Here is a 21,340-nt window from a genome sequence, read left to right as displayed (position 1 = left end):
TCCGAACAGAGATCCTCTAGCCGAGCCACATCCTGACAATTAGAGAGCCCATGGTCTGGCCCTGCCATGGGTCAGGGAGCCAAGGGGCAGGAGGTCACCAGTTGGCCTGTCCAGGCGCGGGGCCCCACGTTACAGTGCTCCGCGGTCACGCTATCCTACTAGCTAGCAGCTATAAAGGACTTACTACATTTGACATTTACAGCCACCCTATGAATTAGGTACTGCTGTTAGTCCTGTTTTATAGATGTGGGAACTAAGGTACAGGAGATGAAGTGACTTGCCCAAGGTCAAGCTAACAGTAAATGGAAGAGCTGGGCTTTGATCCCAGACCGCCTGGCTCCGGAGGTCATGCTCATTGCCACTGTGCCATCCTGCCCCTCTGCAGCACCTCATGTTAAACCCTCAATAAATGGGAACTGATAATTAACATGGGTGCCCAGGCCATTCTGCGCTCCCACGATGGTGAAAGTGCCCTTTTGTAACCTTTACTTTTCCATCCTCAGCTGGAAGGACGGTCTTGCCTTCAACGCCCTGATTCACCGGCACAGACCGGAGCTGATTGAGTATGACAAGCTGAGGAAGGTACACACCTTGTGCTCCCCTCAGTGGCCCACAGACAACCCAAGTCTCATGCCTCCCCCAAACCCACCCATCACCAGCCTCCAGAGCTGGGTTCTGTGCTTACAGGGGCAGGCTAGGAGAGCCTCGTGGAGGAGGCAGGACAGCTGTGTGAGAAGCAAGCCAGACCACACCAGGCCAAGCACATGCTTCTCAGAGCTGAATGAGGGGGCTGGGGCCAGACAGGTGCAGCAGGGGAAGGCCAGGAAAGGGTGCCTGGTGGAGGAGGCAGCTCAGAGCCAAAGAGCGGGACTCCCTGGTGGGAAAGCCAGTTCAAGCCACAGTGAGGACATCAGCTGGGCTCCAGCTGGACAGGAAGGGAAGCGAGGGAAGGTCAGGGACAAGTCGGCTTCCAGCCTGTGAGCAGCGAGCTGCCTGAGGCTGGGGTAGACCCATGATGCGTGAGGCTCTAAGGAGTCGGAACATGGGAGCTAGCAGATTTCTCCTCACCCCTCACCCCTCACCCTCCATTGCTATCTCAGTTCTTGACCACCCCTTCCAGCTGAGATGAAGACTTAGGTTTCTGGGCAAGGGCCCTTAATCTGGGGGCTGTGGATGGCTAGAAATGATAAGAAAGCAGTGCACCTGCATTTTCTTGGGAAAGGGTCCATAGTGTGAGCCCCACAAAGATTGCAAGAGGTATTCCTTCTCCCGACAGCAGCACAGGTGGCTGAGAAGTGCCTAAAGAAACCTTTCCAGTCCTCCCTCCTCCCCAGCTTCCTCCCTTCCAGACCAGTCCTGTTCCCCTCTGCTCCTGCACCCTGCCCCTAACGGAGTTCTTCTTGCACCCCACCTCCCTCCCCCAGGACGACCCAGTCACAAACCTGAACAATGCCTTTGAAGTGGCCGAGAAATACCTAGACATCCCCAAGATGCTGGATGCAGAGGGTAAGCACATCCCTTTGGCTCAGTCTACTCTGTGTTTCCTGGACACCTCATCTGTCCAGACCTGGCTCTGGATGAGGGCCCGTGGGCACGTTAAAGCTCTGAGGTGTCCTCGTGGAGCTGGCCTTGCCAGCAGGGAAGGCTGAGTTGATCTGAGTGACCTGGGGACAGCAGTGCCGCCCTGGGAGCCAGAGCAGGAGCTGCCTGCACAGGCCAGACCCGTTCCAGGATGAGAACGGTGGAGGGGATAGAGCTTAAAGAAGATCAGCTCTTTGGGGGCCTGCACCTTGGGGCCAGCCCAGGGGCCCTGCCAACTCCCACCTGGGTGAGTCCCCTCCCGCCCTCAGGCAGGGGCAAGATGGCCAAGGAAGGCTGGCTCCAGGCTTCCCGCAAATAACCAGGGCCTCTCCCCTCCCTGCCTGTAGCAGGCTCAGAGTCTGGAGCCACCGGAGTGGGGTGTTTTGTTTTTCCCTTTTCCGGCTTTGTTCCATTTCCCAGTCATGCGCTACCCCTGGCCAGGACCTCTGGTGGCCCTTGGAGTTGACTGTCCAGCAGCCCCTTGAGGCCATTCTCAGAAAAAGTGGCCTCGTTTTCATCCCATTCCCACAGCCTTGGTTTTCTAGAGACCCATGAGGGAGGGAGGGACTGAAGGTGTGGCCGAGCCCACCCAAGTCCCCACGTGTCACCTGAATCAGCACTGAGGGTGCGTCTCCTGGGATGGCCTGTGGCCTTGGGAGCTCATGGGTCCCTGTGAGTGACCCCCACCCCGCCCTGCTCCAGGCGGTTTAACCCTTGTTGTTCACTTGCAGACATCGTGAACACGGCCCGGCCCGACGAGAAGGCCATAATGACCTATGTGTCCAGCTTCTACCATGCCTTTTCGGGAGCGCAGAAGGTACCGGGCAGGGCCAGGCAGGCCCACCTCGCCGCCACTGCCCAATGCCGCTGCTGCCTCTCGCCTCCCGTGCTCACCTCATTTCTCTTGCAGACGGCAGTGGCCTCTCTCCGACTGGAAGCCAGACCCCTCCCCCTCCTTGGCATGGCTGCCCTGTTGGTCTTTGCTCACAGTATCTGTTGAGGGCCTGATCTGTGCCAGGCACTGAGGGCACAGTAATGGGCAAATCAGGCAAGGCCCCTGCTCTTCTGGAGCTTACATTCAAGGGGGCGAGGCAGGCAACAGGTGTGCCACAGGTGAAGCTACGTCATGTGCACAGCAGAGAACAGGGAACGGGATGAGGGATAGAGATGGATGGGGGCTCCTTTTTGCTGGGGTCATCAGGGGAGGCTTCTGATGACCTTGGAATGCCTTGGAATGCCAGGCAAAGAGCTGTGGGAAGGGCGTTCCGGCAGCGGGTAGAGCAAGTGCCAAGGCCCTGGGGTATGAGAATAAGCTTGGGTTATTGAAGGATTGGCTGGAGAGGAGGGCTGAGAAAAGAGGTCAGAGAAGTTGCCTGGTGTCAGGGCGAACAGGGCCACTGCAGTCTGGGATAAGGAGTTTGAGGTGAGAGCCAGGGGAGGGTTATACTTAGGTGGCCTATGAAATGATCTGAACATTTTCAGAAAGATCAGTGAGCACTTGACCCCTCCAGCCGAATATACGGCCGTCTTTATAGAGCTCATGGCTAGCATCACAAACCCAGGCCTGGTAAGAAAGGGAATCCCCTCATCAGGACTTCGACCCTTCCCCTCTACAACTCCTCGGCAAGCCATGCCCACATAGGCCAGGACCGGGGTTTGGCTTCCAGTCTAGAGCCAGTGCTGTTCCTCCCGCATGAGCCTAGGGCCCTGGCACCAGCTGCCCTCCCTGCATCTTTCACTCTCTCCTGCCTCTCTCTTTCTCTCTCTCTCTCTCTCTCTCTCTGCACAGATATTGTAGGCACTCTGAGGCCAGACGAGAAAGCCATCATGACTTACGTCTCCTGCTTCTACCACGCTTTCTCGGGGGCTCAAAAGGTGAGCTTGGGCGGGAGGCCCCCTTGCTGCCGTAGCTGGAGACTTGCCCTCACGTCCCCATTGCCTTTCGGTGTTTGGGGCCCTCCAGCTGCAGGCCATGGCAGTGTGAGGAGTGACCCTGTCCGGCTGTGGCTTGGCGGGGCTGCTGCAGGCAGGTTTGGCTGATTATGGGGCCACTGTTTAGCCGTACCAGGCCTGTGCGGAGACGCCACAGATATTCTCTTTGAATACTCAGCCCCCCTTGTGAGGTTGGTGACCCAGTTTCCCTAGCAAGGAAACTGAAGCCCGCATCACATGAAATGGCAGAGCCGGGATCAGAGCCCAAGTCTGGCTCACAAGCCAGTGCTCATGACCGCCCAGCTGTACTACTGCACCCCCAGAGCGGTCCTGCCGTCTTTCCACAATCCATTTCAGCACCCCTGCCCCCTGTTCTTGGCTCTGCCCTTTGACCAGGAGCACTGGGCTTTCCTTCCCCTCCTTTTCAGCTCATTCCCCTCCCAAACTTGCCGGGAAAGGCTCGGCACGAGCAGGTTAAACTTGAGTCTGCGCCTGCTGACCCAAATCTTCTGTCCTGTCCAGAAGCCCCGGGGATACAGGCAAAGCAGCCACAAGTGTTTTTCCCAGCCTGTCTGACCTCATATTGCCCCCCTGCTGTTCACGTCAGGGCCTTCAGCTTCCACACGGAGGCTCCCAGCTGCCCCATGGGGCCTCTGCTCCCTGTGCTTGTCCCCTGGTCTCCGAAGTGTCCTGGGCAGCACTGTCTGCCTGGAGACTTGATCTTGTGTTATTAGTTGGCCGCTGGGCAGGGAGAAGAGGAAGAATCTGTTAGTCCCATTTGTTGAGTGCTTGGTGCACCCTGGGCTCTCCTCCAAGACAGATGGGCTCTTAGAGAGGCCCCGTGCACAGCCCAGGGAGGGTTAGGGATAGTTGTCCCCATCCTAAAGAGGAGGAAAGTCATGTTCAGAGAGGTAGAGAGCTGCTCCTGGGGTCGCCCGGCAAGGCCTGCACCTGCCGCCTTCCCTGGACTGCCTTCTTCAAAGCCTCAGGCCTGCAGGGGAATTGGCCCGTGTGGTCTGACTTGGCCCCTGCTCTGCTGCCGTGCAGCAGTGTGACCCTGAACCGACACTGTCCCTCAGTTTCTCCATCTGTAAAATGGGGGTCACACTAGTACCCACCTCACAGGATTGTTCTGAGGATAAAATGAGCTCGTGCAGGCAAAGGGCTCAGAACGGCGCTTGACAGAGTGACCGCCCCCTAAATGGTAGAGTGACTGCGGTCGCTGTCACTAGCCCATGAGGGTTGACCTGCCCAGCCAGTAGGGGAGGGTGAGTTTTCTCAGCCCCAGCACAGGTTGAGTGTGTCTGCCCACCATGGGGCCAGAGCTCATGCTGAGAGTGCACGGGCTGGGAGTGTGGAGGGAGAACCCCACCCCAGGGGGCTGGGCAGCAACCGGAGCTCCTCACCACCAACCCCAACTAACGTCTGCCATTAGATTCAACCTCTCTGGGCTGTGGGGATCCAAGCCAGCCTCCCTGGCCAGCACATTGCCTTCCCTGGCTTGCTTTTCCTTTTACCCTACTGCCTCCTGTGCTTAGAGCTGAACTCTACAATGGTGATGGAGGGGATACCTCGAGGACTTTGTGGGCATGAGTGCTGGCAGGAAAGGCCAGGTCATGGCATTTGGAGGTTTTTGGGGTGGCCAGGCTCCACAGGCTGCTGGGGGCTGGTCCCACCAGGAAATGTGCTGGGATCAGCTCAGGCCTCTCCAGCTGCAAGTCCAGCTTCCTCGCAGCCTGCAGTGGCTTCTCAGGACAGCCTCATAATGCTTTTTATCATTGTTACTGTCATCTTCCCGGAGGCTTAATCCAGTTCCTTAAAACAGCACTCTGGACTGGTTTTGTTTTATGAATGTACAGTGAACCCTCAGGCCTAGCACCAAGTGTGCCCCCCCCATCCTGAGAGTGTGTTTCTAGTCCCTGAGCCATTCATCCTTTGTTCCTTCCTTCACTCCCTCATTCATCCACCTGAGCACTGAAAATGCACCAAGGCCTGAGCTGGGGGCCGAGAACCCAGCAGCACCCCTTTCAGCTCTGACTGTGGGTCTGCAAGCAGAATGGGTTTGGACATGGGCTGCCAGTCGTCTCCTGCCAAGTTAGGATTGGGGCCTAAACTCCATAACTCCCCCACACGCTGTGGCCATGGCTCTGCTTCCTTCACTCCTTTGGGGCTGGGTGTTCCTTGGCCGAGGCCCTCCTGACCTCCCCTCTGAGGTGTCAGGGCCTTCGGTGTGTGTCCTGCAGAGTGTGTGCATGTGTGTGTTCCTGTGCGTGTGTCAGTGTGCACACAAGTGCATGTGTACGTGTGTGTAACTGTGCATGTGTGCCTGCTGGTGGTGTGGAGTGGAGTGTGCACACGAGCCTCTCTGTCCCACGCCTCCCCACCGTCCGGTGCAGGGTGGCCGGGCAGCATGCCTGTGGAGAGATGGCTCCGGAGCCCTCTCCTAGCCTCTCTGTTTTCCTTCCCCACCGCTCTGTAGACCCTCACTCTTTCTGTTCCTGTTCTGTTGCCGTTTCAACTCCTCCTCTTGGACCTTTTCTGTGCTTCCTGAAAGGTACCTGGTCTCTCCTCTCTGTGTGGCGTCCCTGCCTCCTCCTCCTCGGCACCTTGCATTCCCCCAGCAGGACCAGGCAGGGCATTGACCTGTAGTTCTAAGGCAGAGACTAGTTTGCTGTTTCCACCACTCCCTGCTCTCAGCAACCCGCAACTGCCCACGGATGGTGACACACGTATTGCTGTCAACACCCACCTTCCAGAGGAGGGGGAGAGGAGAGGGACAAGTGTGCCCCACCTGCGCAGTGACCTCCAAGCCCCACCCCCGGCCCCTGCCTGCCCTCCTGCCAGCTTTTTGGCACTCAGCCTCCGGCCACCTCCCTCCCCACCCAGGGAGACTCCTTCTGGGTCTTGAACCTAATGCAGAGGACCCACCAAACCTCACCCAGCCTCGCTCTTTGGGGGGGCCCTAGGAAGCCTGCTAGTCCATTTCCTCAGCAGTGGGAAGGCTCCCCTCGCCTTCTCCGCACCTCCCCTACGCCTCAGGGGCTGGGCCAGGGGCATTTTGTAGCAAGTGGTGAGAATGCTGACAAGGTTTCTCAGGGCACAGCCACACAGGGCGCCATCTCGCTGGAGCTGCACTTCCTCTCCTTACCCTTCTTCTGGGGAATCGTGTTCTTTGTAGATGAACAGCTTTTAAGGGACATGCTTGTCAGGAGGGAGGGTCACCAGCCCCCAGGCGGCCCTGACTGTGCGTGTGGTTCCCCCGCACCCCAGGCCGAGACTGCTGCCAACCGGATCTGCAAGGTGCTGGCTGTCAATCAGGAAAATGAGCACCTCATGGAGGATTATGAGAAGCTGGCCAGCGACGTGAGTGCTGCCCTCTCCCCCGTCCCGCAGCCCCACCGGCACTCAGGTGTCAGCTCACCTCTTGGTTACCAGCGACGTGAGTGCTGCCCTCTCCCCGCCCCGCAGCCCCACCGGCACTCAGGTGTCAGCTCACCTCTTGGTGGCCAGCAACGTGAGTGCCGCCCTCTCCCCCGTCCCGCAGCCCCACCGGCACTCAGGTGTCAGCTCACCTCTTGGTTACCAGCGACGTGAGTGCTGCCCTCTCCCCGCCCCGCAGCCCCACCGGCACTCAGGTGTCAGCTCACCTCTTGGTTACCTGTGGCCAGAGGCCTTTGTGACACTTGCAGAGGGGAAAGCAGGTATTGGCAGCAAGACTTTCCAGAGAAAGCCGTAAGGTCACAGGCCCCAGAGCTGGACCTTTCAGGCTCATGTCACCGTGCCAGCTGGCTCCCGGGGTCTCGAATTTGGTTTCCACAGAGATCCTCAAGACAGTTTCCTGAACACCTCACTGCTGTACAGTCATTTGGAGAACTTTTGAAAAATTTACTTCCCCATATCCTACCCTGGAAAGGGCTCATTATGTAGACTAGGGAGGGACCCAGGAGCACACACAATGACGGTAAAACTGAAGATTCTGTACAGTTTCCACAGCAGCCCGGTGAGGGAGGAGCTCGATTTGCCTCCATCTTACAGGTGGGGAAAGTGGTATGCAGAAAGGGTCAGGCCTGAGGGGGCAGAGAGCTAGGACCAGCCCAGGCAGATCTGCTCCAGCCTGGCCCGTAACTGCTGTTGTGAACGTGGGTGGTTAGTGTATTTCTTCTAAATTCCATTCTGTGTTTTTAAAATTTCCGTATTTAAAAAATAAAAACAATTTATGCTCCCCAAGAGCAGCAGTTTGAGAACGACTCCAGATCAGTGGTTCCCAGACTAAGATTTCATGGCTAGAAAAATTTGAAAAAAAAATATTTAACAGTTAACCCTGAATGGTTCAACTTTTTATTTTGCCAAGTTAAGAATATTAAAAAAGAAAAGCCTTGTTTTTTTTTTTTTAATCATTGTCTTTTGTAACACCAAGAAGAAGTTAAAAGGCCATGTTAGAATCACAGCCCTTCCCAAGAAATGACAGGTGGCACCAGGATCAGGACAGACCCACAGAGAAACCTTTGAACGTGATTTTCTCATTTTCCCAGAGATTAAATTTGAGAGTCACTTCTCCACGCACATCTATGCTAGAAAATAACTGATGTTACTTTCCTAGAATTATTTTAGGATACCCAGTTTGTTTGCTTGTTTATACCCTTTCTCACTCCATCAAAGATTTGAGTAATTTACAAAATATGTTACTTTGTTTCTAAAGTAACACTTTAAAGGTCCCTTGAGGGACCTCAGTGACCAAGTAAGTAAAGGATGAGACACTCAGAAACTCTCAGGCAGAGTAGAGTTCAGGGAAGATGGTAGCGGGTGGTAGGGAGGCCCTCTGGGGGCAAGGGCGTCAAGAGCTGCAGGATCTTAGATCTGCGGGAAAGAAAGCCAAGAGCAAAGGCACAAATGGGAAGTAACCAGAGAGCAGCATGGTGGGCCGCAGGGGGCATCTAGCTCTCTCGTGCCCCGTGCACCAGGGAGTGGCCCTGTTGGGTGCTCTGAGCGCTTCCTGCAAAGGCCACAACGACTTCCTGTGGGCCCACAGCTCCTGGAGTGGATCCGGCGCACCATCCCCTGGCTGGAGGACCGTGTGCCCCAAAAGACCATCCAAGAGATGCAGCAGAAGCTGGAGGACTTCCGCGACTACCGGCGCGTCCACAAGCCACCCAAAGTGCAGGAGAAGTGCCAGCTGGAGATCAACTTCAACACGTTGCAGACCAAGCTGCGCCTCAGCAACCGGCCCGCCTTCATGCCCTCTGAGGGCAAGATGGTCTCGGTGAGCTCCAGGGCGCTGGGGACCAAGGGCGGAGCCAGCACGGGGATGGGGGGCTTAAGATCAGCTGTAAGATGGCAGAGGGGCAGTGCCTGAACTGCCCACCGACTCAGCCTTTGGGGCGCAGGAGGGTAGGAGAGGGCATTTGGCCATGCCCATCCCCCATCCTGGAGTTTGAAACCCAAACTCTGATTAATTATTTGAATTTGCAACCCAGTTCTACCATGACTCCAGGAGCATCAAGTGCTTTAGACTCATTTTCTTGGTGGGGAGGAGGGAATGTGCCCTGGACAGTCACCTTCTGGCTCCCATTGCCCTGTCCACAGCATTCATTCATTCACACTCACCCATTTACTCACTGATTCCATCCAAAAGAATCGATTGTACCTGCCACGTGGCCAGCCCTAAGTGCACAGACAGAGCAAAGAAGGGACCTGGCCCCAGCCCATTTCTGCCACCTTTCCACCAGCCTCCCTCAGGGTGTGGTCCCCCTGCTGGGTGTCTCCAGTTCCCCCACAATAGCCTTGCCCTTTCCCTGCCCTCTCAGGACATCAACAACTGCTGGCAGCACCTGGAACAGGCCGAGAAGGGCTACGAGGAGTGGCTGCTGAATGAGATCCGCAGGCTGGAGCGCCTAGACCACCTGGCGGAGAAGTTCCGGCAGAAGGCTTCCATTCATGAGGCCTGGACCGACGGTATGGCCCTCCCGTTTCCCGCGCTCGCTGGCCTACACCACACACACACAACACACCACACACACTCCTCTCTCTCTCTCTCTCCGTCCCTCTCTCTCTATCTTCCGTCCCTCCCTCCCTCTCCGTCATCTCTCTCTCTCTCTCTCTCTCTTATCTCTCTCTCGTCGCTCCATCTCTCCTCTCTCTCTCTCTCTCTCTCTCTCTCTCTCTCCCCCCTGCATTGGGTGTCTTCATCAGGCTCTTTTCCTGTGGCTTGGCGGCACTGCCTTGGGTTCATCCAGCCTCAGGCAGTGAGGAACAGCTTGAGAGGCCGGGTTTCTCCTTTTGCCCCTTCTGCTCTGCATCAAAGGTTACTTACAGGCAGGTCTCTTCCTGGTCATCGTCAGTCAGTCACCAGGACATAGCTGAGCCCATCCTGAGCTTTAGGGAAGCGGCCCTGTGTTCGCCCTGATCCAAGTGCATGCGTGCAGACAGGGTGCTAGCATGTCTGACGTGTAGAGACGGTCTGTCTCCTCCTCACATGCTGTGACCGTGGACTTCTCCAAGCTGATGGCTCTGTCTTCACAAGCATGGTCATCAAAGGCCCGGCCCAGCAGCTGCCCCCGGCTCTGCTGACAGCTAGCAGCCCACCCTGTGGTGCCCATCCTTGGCCGGCTGTGGGCGCCCCTGGGGGCTCTCTCACCTTTCACCCCTGTCCCAGAGCCCCCTTCTCAGAAGCCCAGTCCCTCCGGAGCCCGGCGTCTCCCAGAAGGGCAGCTTTGACTCTTGTTTCTCAGCAGCTCTGCAGCTGCCTGTTCCTTTGGCTCGGGATATAAAATTCCTTCGTGTCCCTGGCCCTTGGTTCAGAGCCACACTGTGGTTGGGATTCCATATCCCAGGGGCCTGGACGCCTTCAGAGCAGTGCCTGTGCCTGGGAAAGCCAGAAGACTTGGCCACAGGACTCCCCCCTCCCACTCTGGCCTCCTGTCCCCAGCTCTGTCTCCTTTGCCCCTCTGGCCACCACCTTGCCCAGCTGATTTCACATTTCCTTGGGGTGCTCAGTGTGGTTTCTCGTCCCTCACACCCCACAGCTCCCCCCTGGAGATCCTCACTGATCCCCAACCCGCCCAGCTATTTTAGCAGGTGACACCAGTCCTCAGGCAAGATGCTGAGACCCCTACCCAGAGGCACCATGTGGAGCCCCTTCCCCACCTTGGCATGTGAACACGCAGGTCTGTGTGGTCTGCAAGCCCGGCCCACCCCACCCCACCCCTCCGTCCCCGGGTGCAGCCCGGCTTCATGCCCTCCTCACATTAGGCAGATGGCTCAGCCTGGCTCTTCTCCAGCAACAGCTGCCAGCTCCAGAGCAGTGCCCTAATCTCTCCTCTGCCAGGGAGAGAAGGGTGGGGAGAGGAAGAGTGGTGAGGCGAGGAGGGGCTAGGCTGGGCCAGGGCTGCGGGCACCTCCCTCGGGCCTTGCAGAGGTGCTGCCAGGTGTTCTGCCCTCTCCCACGTCTGGAGGAGGGAGTGCTGGCCTCGGGGCATTCGTTTCTTCATTCACGCAGCAGGCATCTGTTCAGCCTCTTCTGGGCTTGGCCCGGGTGTAGTTCCCCAAGTAGACAAGGTCCCTGCTCTTGGGAGTTCATAGCCCTGAGGACTTCGGCCTTTCTGGGTCAGAATGGATGTGACAGCATTCCTGTCCCGCACTCCACAGAGCTGCCTCCTCCTCTCAGCTTCCAGGAGTCTTATCTCGTCTCCCCATGGGCTCTGGAGGCCAGCTCCGGGGAGTTCCCCTCCAGGTGTGTTATCAGGTCTTCAGCCCCTGGCCTGGGGATCAAGGCCAAGGGCGTTGGTGTGATGGCCCCCAGGCCGCCTGCCCCGGGAAGGACTCCTGGGCTCAGCCTTCAGCTTGAAGGCCTAGCTGGTTCCACGTCCTTCACACGCCCCTGCTGCACCTCTGCCCGGTCTGGCATCTGACTCCCCGGCAGCTGCTTTGGCGTGCAGCACTGCCCCTCACATCTGCCTGTCCACTCTCACTCCCAAGACCGGAAGCCTCTGTCCTCTGGGCCACCCAGATGGAGGACAGACTTGGCTGGGCAGTGAGCTCCCTCACGACCCCTCTATGCCCTGCAATCCTGCTCACCGCCCGGTGGTGGCAGCCTCCTCAGCCCTGGGTGAGGGTCCATGTGGGTGCTTCTCAGAGGGACTCAGACTGCCTGGGGGAAACACCCAAAACCACCACACCCCCCTCCATCCCTTCCCTGGCTGCCACTTGGCTTTGATCCAAGGCTCCCATGGCCGGGTCCCGCCCTCCCGACTGCTCCAGCCTCTCCCTTGCCAACTCCTTTGCTGAAACTCTACTGAGGCAGGGAGTGCAGTAACCTGCTATTTCTGTTCCCACCCTTGGGAGAAAGCGATTGAAGAAGGGAATTGCAAACTTGCCTCTGTGGTTAAGCCTCCTGCCCCAGGGCTGGGGTGCAGGGCCGTGGAGTCAGGCTCCCAGGCTGCCCACCTCTTCTTGCTTGCCAGGGCCAGGGCATGTCCTGGGGCGAGAGGTGGCTGCCAGACAAGGGAGACTGGGAATGGCTGAGATGAGAGTACCATGGCTCTGCGCCTCCCCTTCCCGAACATCACCTCGTGGAAACTAGAATAGCCCCGGGTGACATAGGTGCTGCTGTTAGCCGACTTGACAGATAAGGAAACCGGTCCGGAGTCTGAGTCTCACTGCTCCAGCACCGTGCTGGGCAGCAGCTGTTAGATGTCAGGAGCAGAGCTGAGGAAGGAGATCTCAGAGCCTCCCAGCTAATCCGGGGGTAGTCTCAGGCAGCTTACTTCTCCTTAGGAACAGCAGTCCCAGCCCCCTTCACATTTTCCCCTCAAGTTCTCTGCAATACCTTAACTTGCTTTGTCAGGCTTACTTGAGCTTTTGTTTGGGTATGTAATTAGCCAGGCTCCAGGACTAATAGCAGTGTGCCTCCCTTCCTTCAAAGGGCCTGACAAATGGGCCCTGCCCTGCTGCGCATGTAAAGCCCTTTGAAGTGTGTGGCACGTAGAAGTGTGATGAGACCACCCAGAGGGAGACTGGCCCCACAGAGCCAGGGGCAGTCTCAGGGGTCAAGTCCTAGAGAACCCTGACTCTTGCTTCACCCTCCCCAACCCTGCTGAGGTGAGGCCTCCAACCCCAGCTGCTTGTCTAGACCTCTGCCCTCTGGAAATGGGTGTCTCACCTTCTGACCATGGTACTACAGTCCAGCTCTTGAGGGGTTTTCTCCCAACAAAGGACACTTAAGTTCAGAATGTGCAGAAGGAGTTAGGCTATCTGCCCCAGGGCCCACTGATCCCAAAGTGTCTCCCAGCTTCATCCAGGCTGAGGCTGGGTTGAAAGATCCTGGAGCACAAGGAAGAAGGTCCCAGGAAGAAGTTTCTATCCGTCATAGGACTGTCCTTGGTGAGGCAGGACGTGGGGCCCAGCCTCACCCCCACCCACCCTGTCTCCCTCCCTCTGACTGCACCCCAAGACTCTGGCCTCCAGGGCCCAGCTGCCCAAGTACATCCTGTTCTGCCCCCACCCCTCAGGGAAGGAGGCCATGCTCAAGCACCGGGACTATGAGACAGCCACCCTGTCGGACATCAAAGCCCTAATCCGCAAGCACGAGGCCTTTGAGAGTGACCTGGCCGCACACCAGGACCGCGTGGAGCAGATCGCAGCTATCGCCCAGGAGCTCAAGTACGTGCAGGCCCACAGTCCCCTGCCACCCCCGCTTGCCCAGAGGCTGGTGGCAGCGGCCCCCGAGGTCCAGCCTGCCTCCCAGCCTCGAGTCCCTAGGCCTCCCGCCTCCTCCTTTCAGATGCCTGGGGCGCGCCTTCTGGAGCCAGGCGTTTTGCGCTCCTGTTTTAACCCTGAATGAGAAACCTAGTGGGTTCTAGATTCTCTCAGCAGAGGGGAGGTCTCTGGGAGCCCCTCATCCTGAGTCTTCAGACAGTAGGGGTCCCTGGGCTCCCCCCTCCCCAGCTTGCCACACCAAATATGCCACCTGCCCCCTGATGGGCGGGCAGCCTCGTCCCCACTGCTCCGGCCTGCTCCTCCCTGTGGGAATCCGGCTGCACAGTGAGCGCATTGTTCTGGCTAGCTCCATCCCTCACTCTTGCTCAGAATACACTTATTGTAAGAGCTTCCAGGCAGCCGGGTCCTTTCCCCACCCTTCCCCACCCCAGTCAGATAAACTTGTGCACACAATTAGTACACTGAACCTCCAGAGCCAGTGAATGGGGGCCTTATTCCACCAGTGCGGCGGCCAGCAGCAGGGAGGGCCCAGGGAGTGGGAGGCCCAGGCCGTTACTTCATGGAAAATCCACAGGCCCTGGAGGGGTAGCAGTGCTCCCAAAATAGCCGTCTGCTCAAAAATAGGATCCTTGGCTGGAACTGCCCTTTCCGCAAACACCCCTTCCCAGTCCAGCCATCCCCAAAGCTCTGCTTGTTCCTGCAAGGCGGGGGCTCAGCCATGATGCCTGTGGGGCTTCCGTCTGCTCCTGTTGAGGCAGACACGCTGATGGGCCTCCCCAGCGTGCGAACCGCAGCGTCCCTGATGGGCACAGCTTTGGCCCCCTTCAGTCCTGCCCCCTCTCCCAGGCTCAGGCCCCTGCACTGGGCCCAGCGTAGCAAGGCCACTGACACAGGCACCCCCAGGGGATGTGGGGGTACGATGTTGGCAGACTCCCTGGTTAACTGGGGGAGCCCTGGAAGCTGGTGGGAAGCAGACTTGGAATAAATCCTGGACCATCCTCCTCCTCACGCACTGGGAACAACTACGTGAAACCCACTGCCCTGAGCCAGGGACAGGCGGTCACTCAGAGCAGCTTTCTGGACAGTTGCCCTGGAGGAAAGGGAGGGAAGGCTGTTTGGGGTGCTGGCCATTCCCCCAAGGATGAGTCAGAGAAGCCGTGGGCCGTGCAGGACGAGCCTGGCTGAGCGGTGATTACTGACAGCAATGAAAACTCGTGGCACCGAGGGCTCTACACATGCCTCCTCGTTTAATTCTCCCCATAGCCGCACTGCACAGAGGGGAGCTGAGGCTCAGAGAGGCCAAGGGGCTGGCCCTGGGTCACACAGCAGGGAGTGGTTGAGACAGGAAGGTGACCCACTGGGGGTCACAGCCTCACCAGGCAGGCGAGATGACCACCTGGTCTCCCCAAAGTTGTTCCCTGCCCTTTGCCAGGCCCCCAGATTCCCTGCCTGGATACAACTCTAGGGACCTGCTGCCAAGAGGACCCAAGTGTCTGGACACCAGGAGGGGGACCCCTAGGCTGATAAGGAATGGAAGGGGCGGTGGGTGTGTTTGCAGAGCAGGGGTCAGGAGTGATCGTATCCGCCCAAGGTTTCCCAAACTTCAGTCCTTCAGATACTAGTACTCATATCACTATTTGCCATATGTTTTTTTTTTTTTTAATCTAGTATCGATTGCTTAGAATGAGACTAAAATCAGTTGACTAGTTTTATATTTTTTTCATAATACCCATTTCAATACACAACCTTTAATAAATGACTACTGCTACTTTTGTTTACCAGGGCCAAGGACTCTTTCTAGCACTTTACATGCATTAATTAATTTGATCCCCACAACAACCCCATCCCCAACTCCCAGATGAGAAAACTGAGGTATCCAGAGTAGGGAATTCACTCACCTGGGGTTACACAGTTAGAAAATGATAGAGCCAGAATTCAAACCTAGGCAGTATGGCATAACAGACCTTATTTAAATGAAAAAAGCCGTCCACACCCCAGCCATGGGTCTCCCTCTGGCAGCCACTGAGTTAGCTTACGGCAGCAAAAGGAGCTTTGAAGGACATGAGTGGGAGAAACCCCCAACCATCCCTTATCCCTTATCCCTTGCCCCTCCCTCGACCCCCAGAATTTCTCCTTCCCTGGGGTGCCTGATAATGGAAACCCTTGACTGTCACTGTCCCTGAGGACCAGGCCCTGCTGGGTCCTTGGGCCCAGGCCTCACCCCGTCTGCTCCGGCCCACAGTGAGCTGGATTACTTCGACTCCCACAATGTCAATGCCCGCTGCCAGAAGATCTGCGATCAGTGGGACGCGCTTGGCTCTCTGACCCACAGTCGCAGGGAGGCCCTGGAGGTGAGGGGGTCATTCCAGAGCCCGTGCCCACTGCCCTCCCCCAACTCCTGCTCACTGACTGACCTTCCCTCCTGTGTCCCCCCACTTTCCCCCTCTGCCCGCACACCAGAAAACAGAGAAGCAGCTGGAGACCATTGACCAGCTGCACCTGGAGTATGCCAAGCGGGCAGCGCCCTTCAACAACTGGATGGAGAGCGCCATGGAGGACCTGCAGGACATGTTCATCGTCCACACCATCGAGGAGATTGAGGTCTGCTGACATCCTCCCCTCTCACAGGCTCCCAGGGGCAGGGCCGCCTGCTCCCCTAACTCAGCCTCCTCCCTCAGGGCCTGATCTCAGCCCATGACCAGTTCAAGTCCACCCTGCCAGACGCCGACAGAGAGAGGGAGGCTATCCTGGCCATCCACAAGGAGGCCCAGAGGATTGCCGAGAGCAACCACATCAAACTGTCCGGCAGCAACCCCTACACCACCGTCACCCCCCAGATCATCAACTCCAAGTGGGAGAAGGTGGGCTGGGGCCTAGCACCTGGGACAGGGCCGGCCAGGCAGAAGGGTGGTACCCTGACTGTCCCTGCTCCACACCCCCACCCCCCACCCCAGGTGCAGCAGCTGGTGCCAAAGCGGGACCAAGCCCTCCTGGAGGAGCAGAGCAAGCAGCAGTCCAACGAGCACCTCCGCCGCCAGTTCGCCAGCCAGGCCAACATCGTCGGGCCCTGGATCCAGACCAAGATGGAGGTAAGGGGCTGTCTGCACAGCTCTGTTGGGACCAGCCAGAACTGCTTAGGGCAAAATTTAGAGGAAGGTCTCAGGTGATCTGGAGGCCTCACCCCAGCCCTTGGAGGACTTGGAGGGCTGGCGGATCTGTGCTCCCACTTCTCACGGGAGCCTTGATGGCCTCTTGGGATTAGGAATGCCAACCAGGCGGTGGTGGTGAGAATGGCAGTACAGTCTGGAGGGAAACATGGCTGAGCAGCCAGATGTGGGTTTGAGTCTCCTTTCTGCCCTTGATCATGGGTTGTGGTTCAGGCACAGTTTAACCTCTGATCCTCAGTTCTTTCATCTCTAAAATGGGGTTGAAGCTATACTTTGTTCATTGCTTCAACAAACCCTGCTGAGCCTGCCCCAGACAGCCCATTGTGAGCACCACAGCATAGCTGTGAGGACGGTGGCCAGGGCATGGCCCTTGGCTGCTCACTGTGGCCCTTGGTGGCCAGTCATGGGGAGGCTTGTAGTAATGCTGACAGGATCTCTGTGCCCCCTTACGCACACTCACCACATGACAGGCTGTGGCTGGGGCCATGGGTGCCAGCAGGTCAGTCCCGTGGCTCCCTGCCTGCTGCTTGGCCTGTGTGCCTGTGGGGAGCCAAGGGTGTGCTGCTGGTGGTCAGGAGCCGTGGGTTCCGGGCATGGGTTCTAGCCCTGACTGCTGCTTTTTGTGTTCAGCCACCCTCTTTGGGACTGTTTCCACCTCTACAGTCAGGCTTTCTAGTCCCAGGCCCCACAGGGAGGTTAAGGTGAAACACGTAGTGCTCTCGGCACAGACAGACTCTCGGTCATGGCTGCTTTTATCATCAGACAGGACTCCAGGGAATGGCTAGAGGGTGGCAGGCCACAGCCTCGGGTTAGGGCCACCCTCACCCCACCCAGCCTCACCTGTCCTGCGGCCCCCGCCTTCCTCACACAGGAGATTGGGCGCATTTCCATCGAGATGAATGGGACCCTGGAGGACCAGCTGAGCCACCTCAAGCAGTACGAGCGGAGCATCGTGGACTACAAGCCCAACCTGGACCTGCTGGAGCAGCAGCACCAGCTCATCCAGGAGGCCCTCATCTTCGACAACAAGCACACCAACTACACCATGGAGGTATCGCGTAGCCGGCCGGCTGCCCTTTCTCGCTCGGGGACAGATTCCCTGGAAATGCTAGAAAATGCTCTTGGCCCAGTAGAAAAGGTTTCTGTCTGCTGTCTCCTATGTGCCTTTCCAACTGTATCACTGTGTTCATGCACTCAAAAGGAAAAATCAGTTTCCCTACCTCTCTGTCCTCCTCTCGCCATAACACCACACCTCCCAGCAATTGGCCTCAGCAGTTTATCCGTGCTCCAGTACACGGATCCAACCGTGTGTGCCAGAGTCAGTGCACCTGCTCACGAGAGCTGATGGCTGAAGTTTCAGCAGTTTTGCAAACTTGGTGTCATATTGGTAGCTCACAGTCATCCATGGTAGGAGTATTTATACCATGCAAATCTGCAAATAGCACAAATCAGAGTTGCTTGTGGTTTTGTTTATCCCCAGAAAGTCCAATGTTAAACATTTACCAGCATATCTCTAGAAGTTTGCAGCTAGAGCCTCGCACGAAGATCTTGGCTCCCTGCCCCTCTCCTTCATTAGTCACTGGGTTATTTGCTAAAGTGACAGAAACCTTGCTCACTGGCCAGAGACAGGAGGAGATGAGGCTTTCTAAGACAAGGGTGCCATGGTCTTGTCCCCCTGCATAAACATGAGACGTCCAGGAGAACATGGTGCTTGGGAGAGAGTCCCAGGCCACCACCATGGTGAAGGGATTCAGCCCAGTGCCCCCAGCTCCAGCCGCTGCCCAGCAAACGGTCATGCCCTCTGTACTCCCCAGCACATCCGCGTGGGCTGGGAGCAGCTGCTCACCACCATTGCCCGCACCATCAACGAGATCGAGAACCAGATCCTCACCCGTGATGCCAAGGGCATCAGCCAGGAGCAGATGCAAGAGTTCCGGGCATCCTTCAACCACTTTGACAAGGTGAGCCGCCCCCCTCTGCCTCCCTGGCATCTTCCCTTCCCGGCGTCACCGCCCCATATTGCCTCCCTCCATCTTTGCATCTGTCCGTTTGTGCACATCACATTTGCTGAACATCAGCCACAGTTCCCATGGGCCTGCAGGGCCTGAGGCCTCCTGGCTGAGGCCCTGCACCGGCCACTGAAGAGGGGGTGGAGTTGCCCCCCTGCCCACCTGCTGACAAGACCCTGAAGTCCTAGCACACCTGAGATTCGAGGTCTGTGAATCTGTCCACACACGCGCAGTGTTTTGGAAACCCAGATTCGGCCTGGCAGCTCTAGGTCCACCTTATGAAGGCCCCTTTGGAAGGGCCCGAGTGCTGGAGTTTGCCCTGGTCCCCAGCCCACCTGCTGGGCCCGGCCGTCATCTGCCTCCTTCTGTCAGTGTGCACGTGCACCCTTGGCTCTGCGCTCAGGCAGGGCCCTTAACATCTTTCCAGGACAGGCTGCAATCTCCTTCCTTTCCCCACCCCTCCTGCCATCCGCCAGTGCTCTGGGCTGAGGAGGTGGGGGGCCTTGGAATGCCCCCCGGGCTGCCTGGGCAGAAGGCAGAATGAACAGGCCCTCCCCTCCCAGACCGTCCCTGACCACCCCTTGTCTGCGTCGCCCTCTAACTCCGTGTTTCCTTCCCCCATGTGTGCCCCCCACCCCCACCCTCTGCACGTGGCCCCGGCCCCTCTCCCTGCCTCTCTCCGGCCATGTGGTCTGCACACCACCCCTCCTGCACACCATCGCCCGGACGGCCCCTGGCAGGATCATGGCGGGGCGCTGGGGCCTGAGGAGTTCAAGGCCTGCCTCATCAGCCTGGGCTACGATGTGGAGAATGACCGGCAGGTACGCGCCCCCCGGGGCCCCGGAGGACCGTGGCATTAACTGCTCTTCCTTCTCTCTCTTCTCCTCTCTCTCTCTCTGCCCCCCCCCCTCGTCATTCCACTCCTTGCCATTGTGTGTCCCATTTCACCGGCTTCTCTGCCTCCTCCCCATCCTTGTGTCTCTCTGGACACCTACCCCTTACCTGGTCTCTCGGGGCCTCCTCTGTCCCCCGCCACTGTCTTCCCACTGCCCCGCCGTGCATCGGGCGGCCCCTCTTGCCTGCTCTGGGCCTGGCCCCCTCTGCTCTCCCTGCATCCTCGGAGCAGAAGCAGACAGGCAGCATGGACTCCGATGACTTCAGGGCTCTGCTTATCTCCACAGGATACAGCCTGGTATGCAGTCTCTGCCTCCCCCACTTTGGGCCGCTGCTCCTCCTGCCCCCACCCTGCCCCCCACCGCTGCCTCCATGTCCTTGGAGACACTCCTCCCCCAGAGCAGTGCTGCCTGCCTTCCTCCTTTGCTGCATCTGCTGGGCTGGGGTCCCTCCGATGACTCCTTGAGCCCCCCACCTCCGGAAAGGGGGCCTCTGTCTTCCCCTTTCTTCCCCTTTCTTTCTCTTTCTCTCTTTCTTTCTTCCCCACCCTGTGGAGGTAACTCGTGAGCCTAGGGCTGAGGAACAGTAGACCTGTTTGATCCTCACCTCAGCTCCCCACTTCCCGCAGAACACGGTGGGGTGGGGTGGGGGGCTGCTAGGTGCAGGGGCAGTCAGGACTCTGCCCTTGAGCATCGGCCAGGGGAGCCGAGACGGGGTTAGGGCCGGCTGAAGGCGAGGGTGGTGTGGCCACAGGGTCGGGCTCTGCTCTCCCGGCTGTTTTCCTGGGACAGGATCCCCTGGTCCAGGCCAGGCTGCCCCTGTCCCACTGAGCTGCTGTCTGTCCCTCATCCACACCCCACCTCGCAGGGCGACGCCGAGTTCAACCGCATCATGAGCGTGGTCGACCCCAACCACAGCGGCCTCGTGACCTTCCAAGCCTTCATCGACTTCATGTCCAGGGAGACCACAGACACAGACACGGCCGACCAGGTCATCGCCTCCTTCAAGGTCCTGGCAGGGGACAAGGTGAGCACTGGGGGAGCTGGGACCGGGCAGGCAGGGCGGGCGGGTGGGCGGGGACTCAGATTCCTGCCCTACACCCCAGAACTTCATCACGGCGGAGGAGCTGCGGAGAGAGCTGCCCCCTGACCAGGCCGAGTACTGCATTGCCCGCATGGCACCCTACCAGGGCCCTGACGCCATGCCCGGCGCCCTCGACTACAAGTCCTTCTCCACCGCCCTGTACGGCGAGAGCGATCTGTGAGGTCCCCACTGCGGGACCTGACCAAACACCCCCTCCCCGCAGCCTCCAGGAGGGGCTGGGGGACCCCCGTCCCTCTCTGAAGTCCGGCTCCTCCAATTCTGTATCTATGCAAAGCGCTCTCTGTGGTCCTTGGGGGGTGGGCAGGGAGGGGCTGGGCGGGCTCTCTCCCCTCTCTGGTTGGTGAGGAGGTTCTTTCCCTCCCCCCGGGTAGGGGCAAGGAAGACCTTTTGGGGTCAGTGCTTCTGGTCGGTAAACATACATGATGTGTTTTTTTTTGTTTTTCACAAAGAGGAGGGCATGGTGCGTCCCATGGCAAAACAGGTCCTCTCTGTGCCCCAGGGACTCCCCTCCACACCCAGGCCCTTCCTCTGCCCCTGAGGTCCCCCTAGGGCCTCCCATGTCCAGGCCAAAGCCCTATGTGCCTTGTCCAGGAGCCGCTCAGGCCCTGTGACGGTTCCAGCAGGGAGGGCACTCCCAGCTACTCGACGGCAACAGCCCCCAGCAACCTCCCACCCTCCCCACCCTGACCCCCTCGCCGTGGCCAAGAGATGAGGGGCACGCCGAGCGCCCGCCCGCTGTGCCACAGGGACGTCGGCCTCGGCAACTGAGTGCCCGCCCCCACCCCCAGCCGGCACTGGCCTTGCTTTGTCTGGACGCGCTTGTCTCTGATTTTCTAAGGACCGGGAAAAAAAGAAACAAAACAAAACAAAACAAAAAAACACACAAACACATAAAAACCTATAAAAGAAAAAAAAAGAATTTAAAAAACTTTCAGAGAA

The 21,340-nt window shown here is 58.2% G+C and overlaps 1 protein-coding gene across 5 annotated transcripts in view; it reads left to right on the top strand.

The window, feature by feature from the left end:
* The window catches only part of ACTN4 (actinin alpha 4), a 71,441-nt gene extending 50,106 nt beyond the window's left edge, over positions 1-21,335 (top strand). Inside the window, exons 6-22 of one of the 5 annotated variants that reach the window (XM_037820463.1) lie at positions 504-582; positions 1,425-1,506; positions 2,313-2,398; positions 6,784-6,876; positions 8,543-8,773; positions 9,318-9,465; positions 13,020-13,170; positions 15,470-15,578; positions 15,688-15,828; positions 15,906-16,088; positions 16,182-16,316; positions 17,266-17,445; positions 18,209-18,355; positions 19,144-19,224; positions 19,530-19,595; positions 20,165-20,323; positions 20,403-21,335. In XM_037820463.1, coding sequence (XP_037676391.1) covers positions 504-582; positions 1,425-1,506; positions 2,313-2,398; positions 6,784-6,876; positions 8,543-8,773; positions 9,318-9,465; positions 13,020-13,170; positions 15,470-15,578; positions 15,688-15,828; positions 15,906-16,088; positions 16,182-16,316; positions 17,266-17,445; positions 18,209-18,355; positions 19,144-19,224; positions 19,530-19,595; positions 20,165-20,323; positions 20,403-20,561 — 2,230 coding nt within the window. In that variant the 3' untranslated portion in view covers positions 20,562-21,335. Of the gene's footprint in view, positions 1-503; positions 583-1,424; positions 1,507-2,312; positions 2,399-3,370; positions 3,457-6,783; positions 6,877-8,542; positions 8,774-9,317; positions 9,466-13,019; positions 13,171-15,469; positions 15,579-15,687; positions 15,829-15,905; positions 16,089-16,181; positions 16,317-17,265; positions 17,446-18,208; positions 18,356-19,143; positions 19,225-19,529; positions 19,596-20,164; positions 20,324-20,402 lie in introns of all 5 variants that reach the window. The other 4 variants (XM_037820462.1, XM_037820460.1, XM_037820461.1 and 1 more) reach the window with 4 other exon arrangements.
* Positions 21,336-21,340: the final 5 nt, after the last annotated feature.

This window comes from Choloepus didactylus, chromosome 27, assembly GCF_015220235.1.
Source record: "Choloepus didactylus isolate mChoDid1 chromosome 27, mChoDid1.pri, whole genome shotgun sequence".
Taxonomy (NCBI): domain Eukaryota; kingdom Metazoa; phylum Chordata; class Mammalia; order Pilosa; family Megalonychidae; genus Choloepus; species Choloepus didactylus.
The sequence above is the reverse complement of the archived record's forward strand: the minus strand, read 5'-3'. Positions and strand labels throughout refer to the sequence as shown.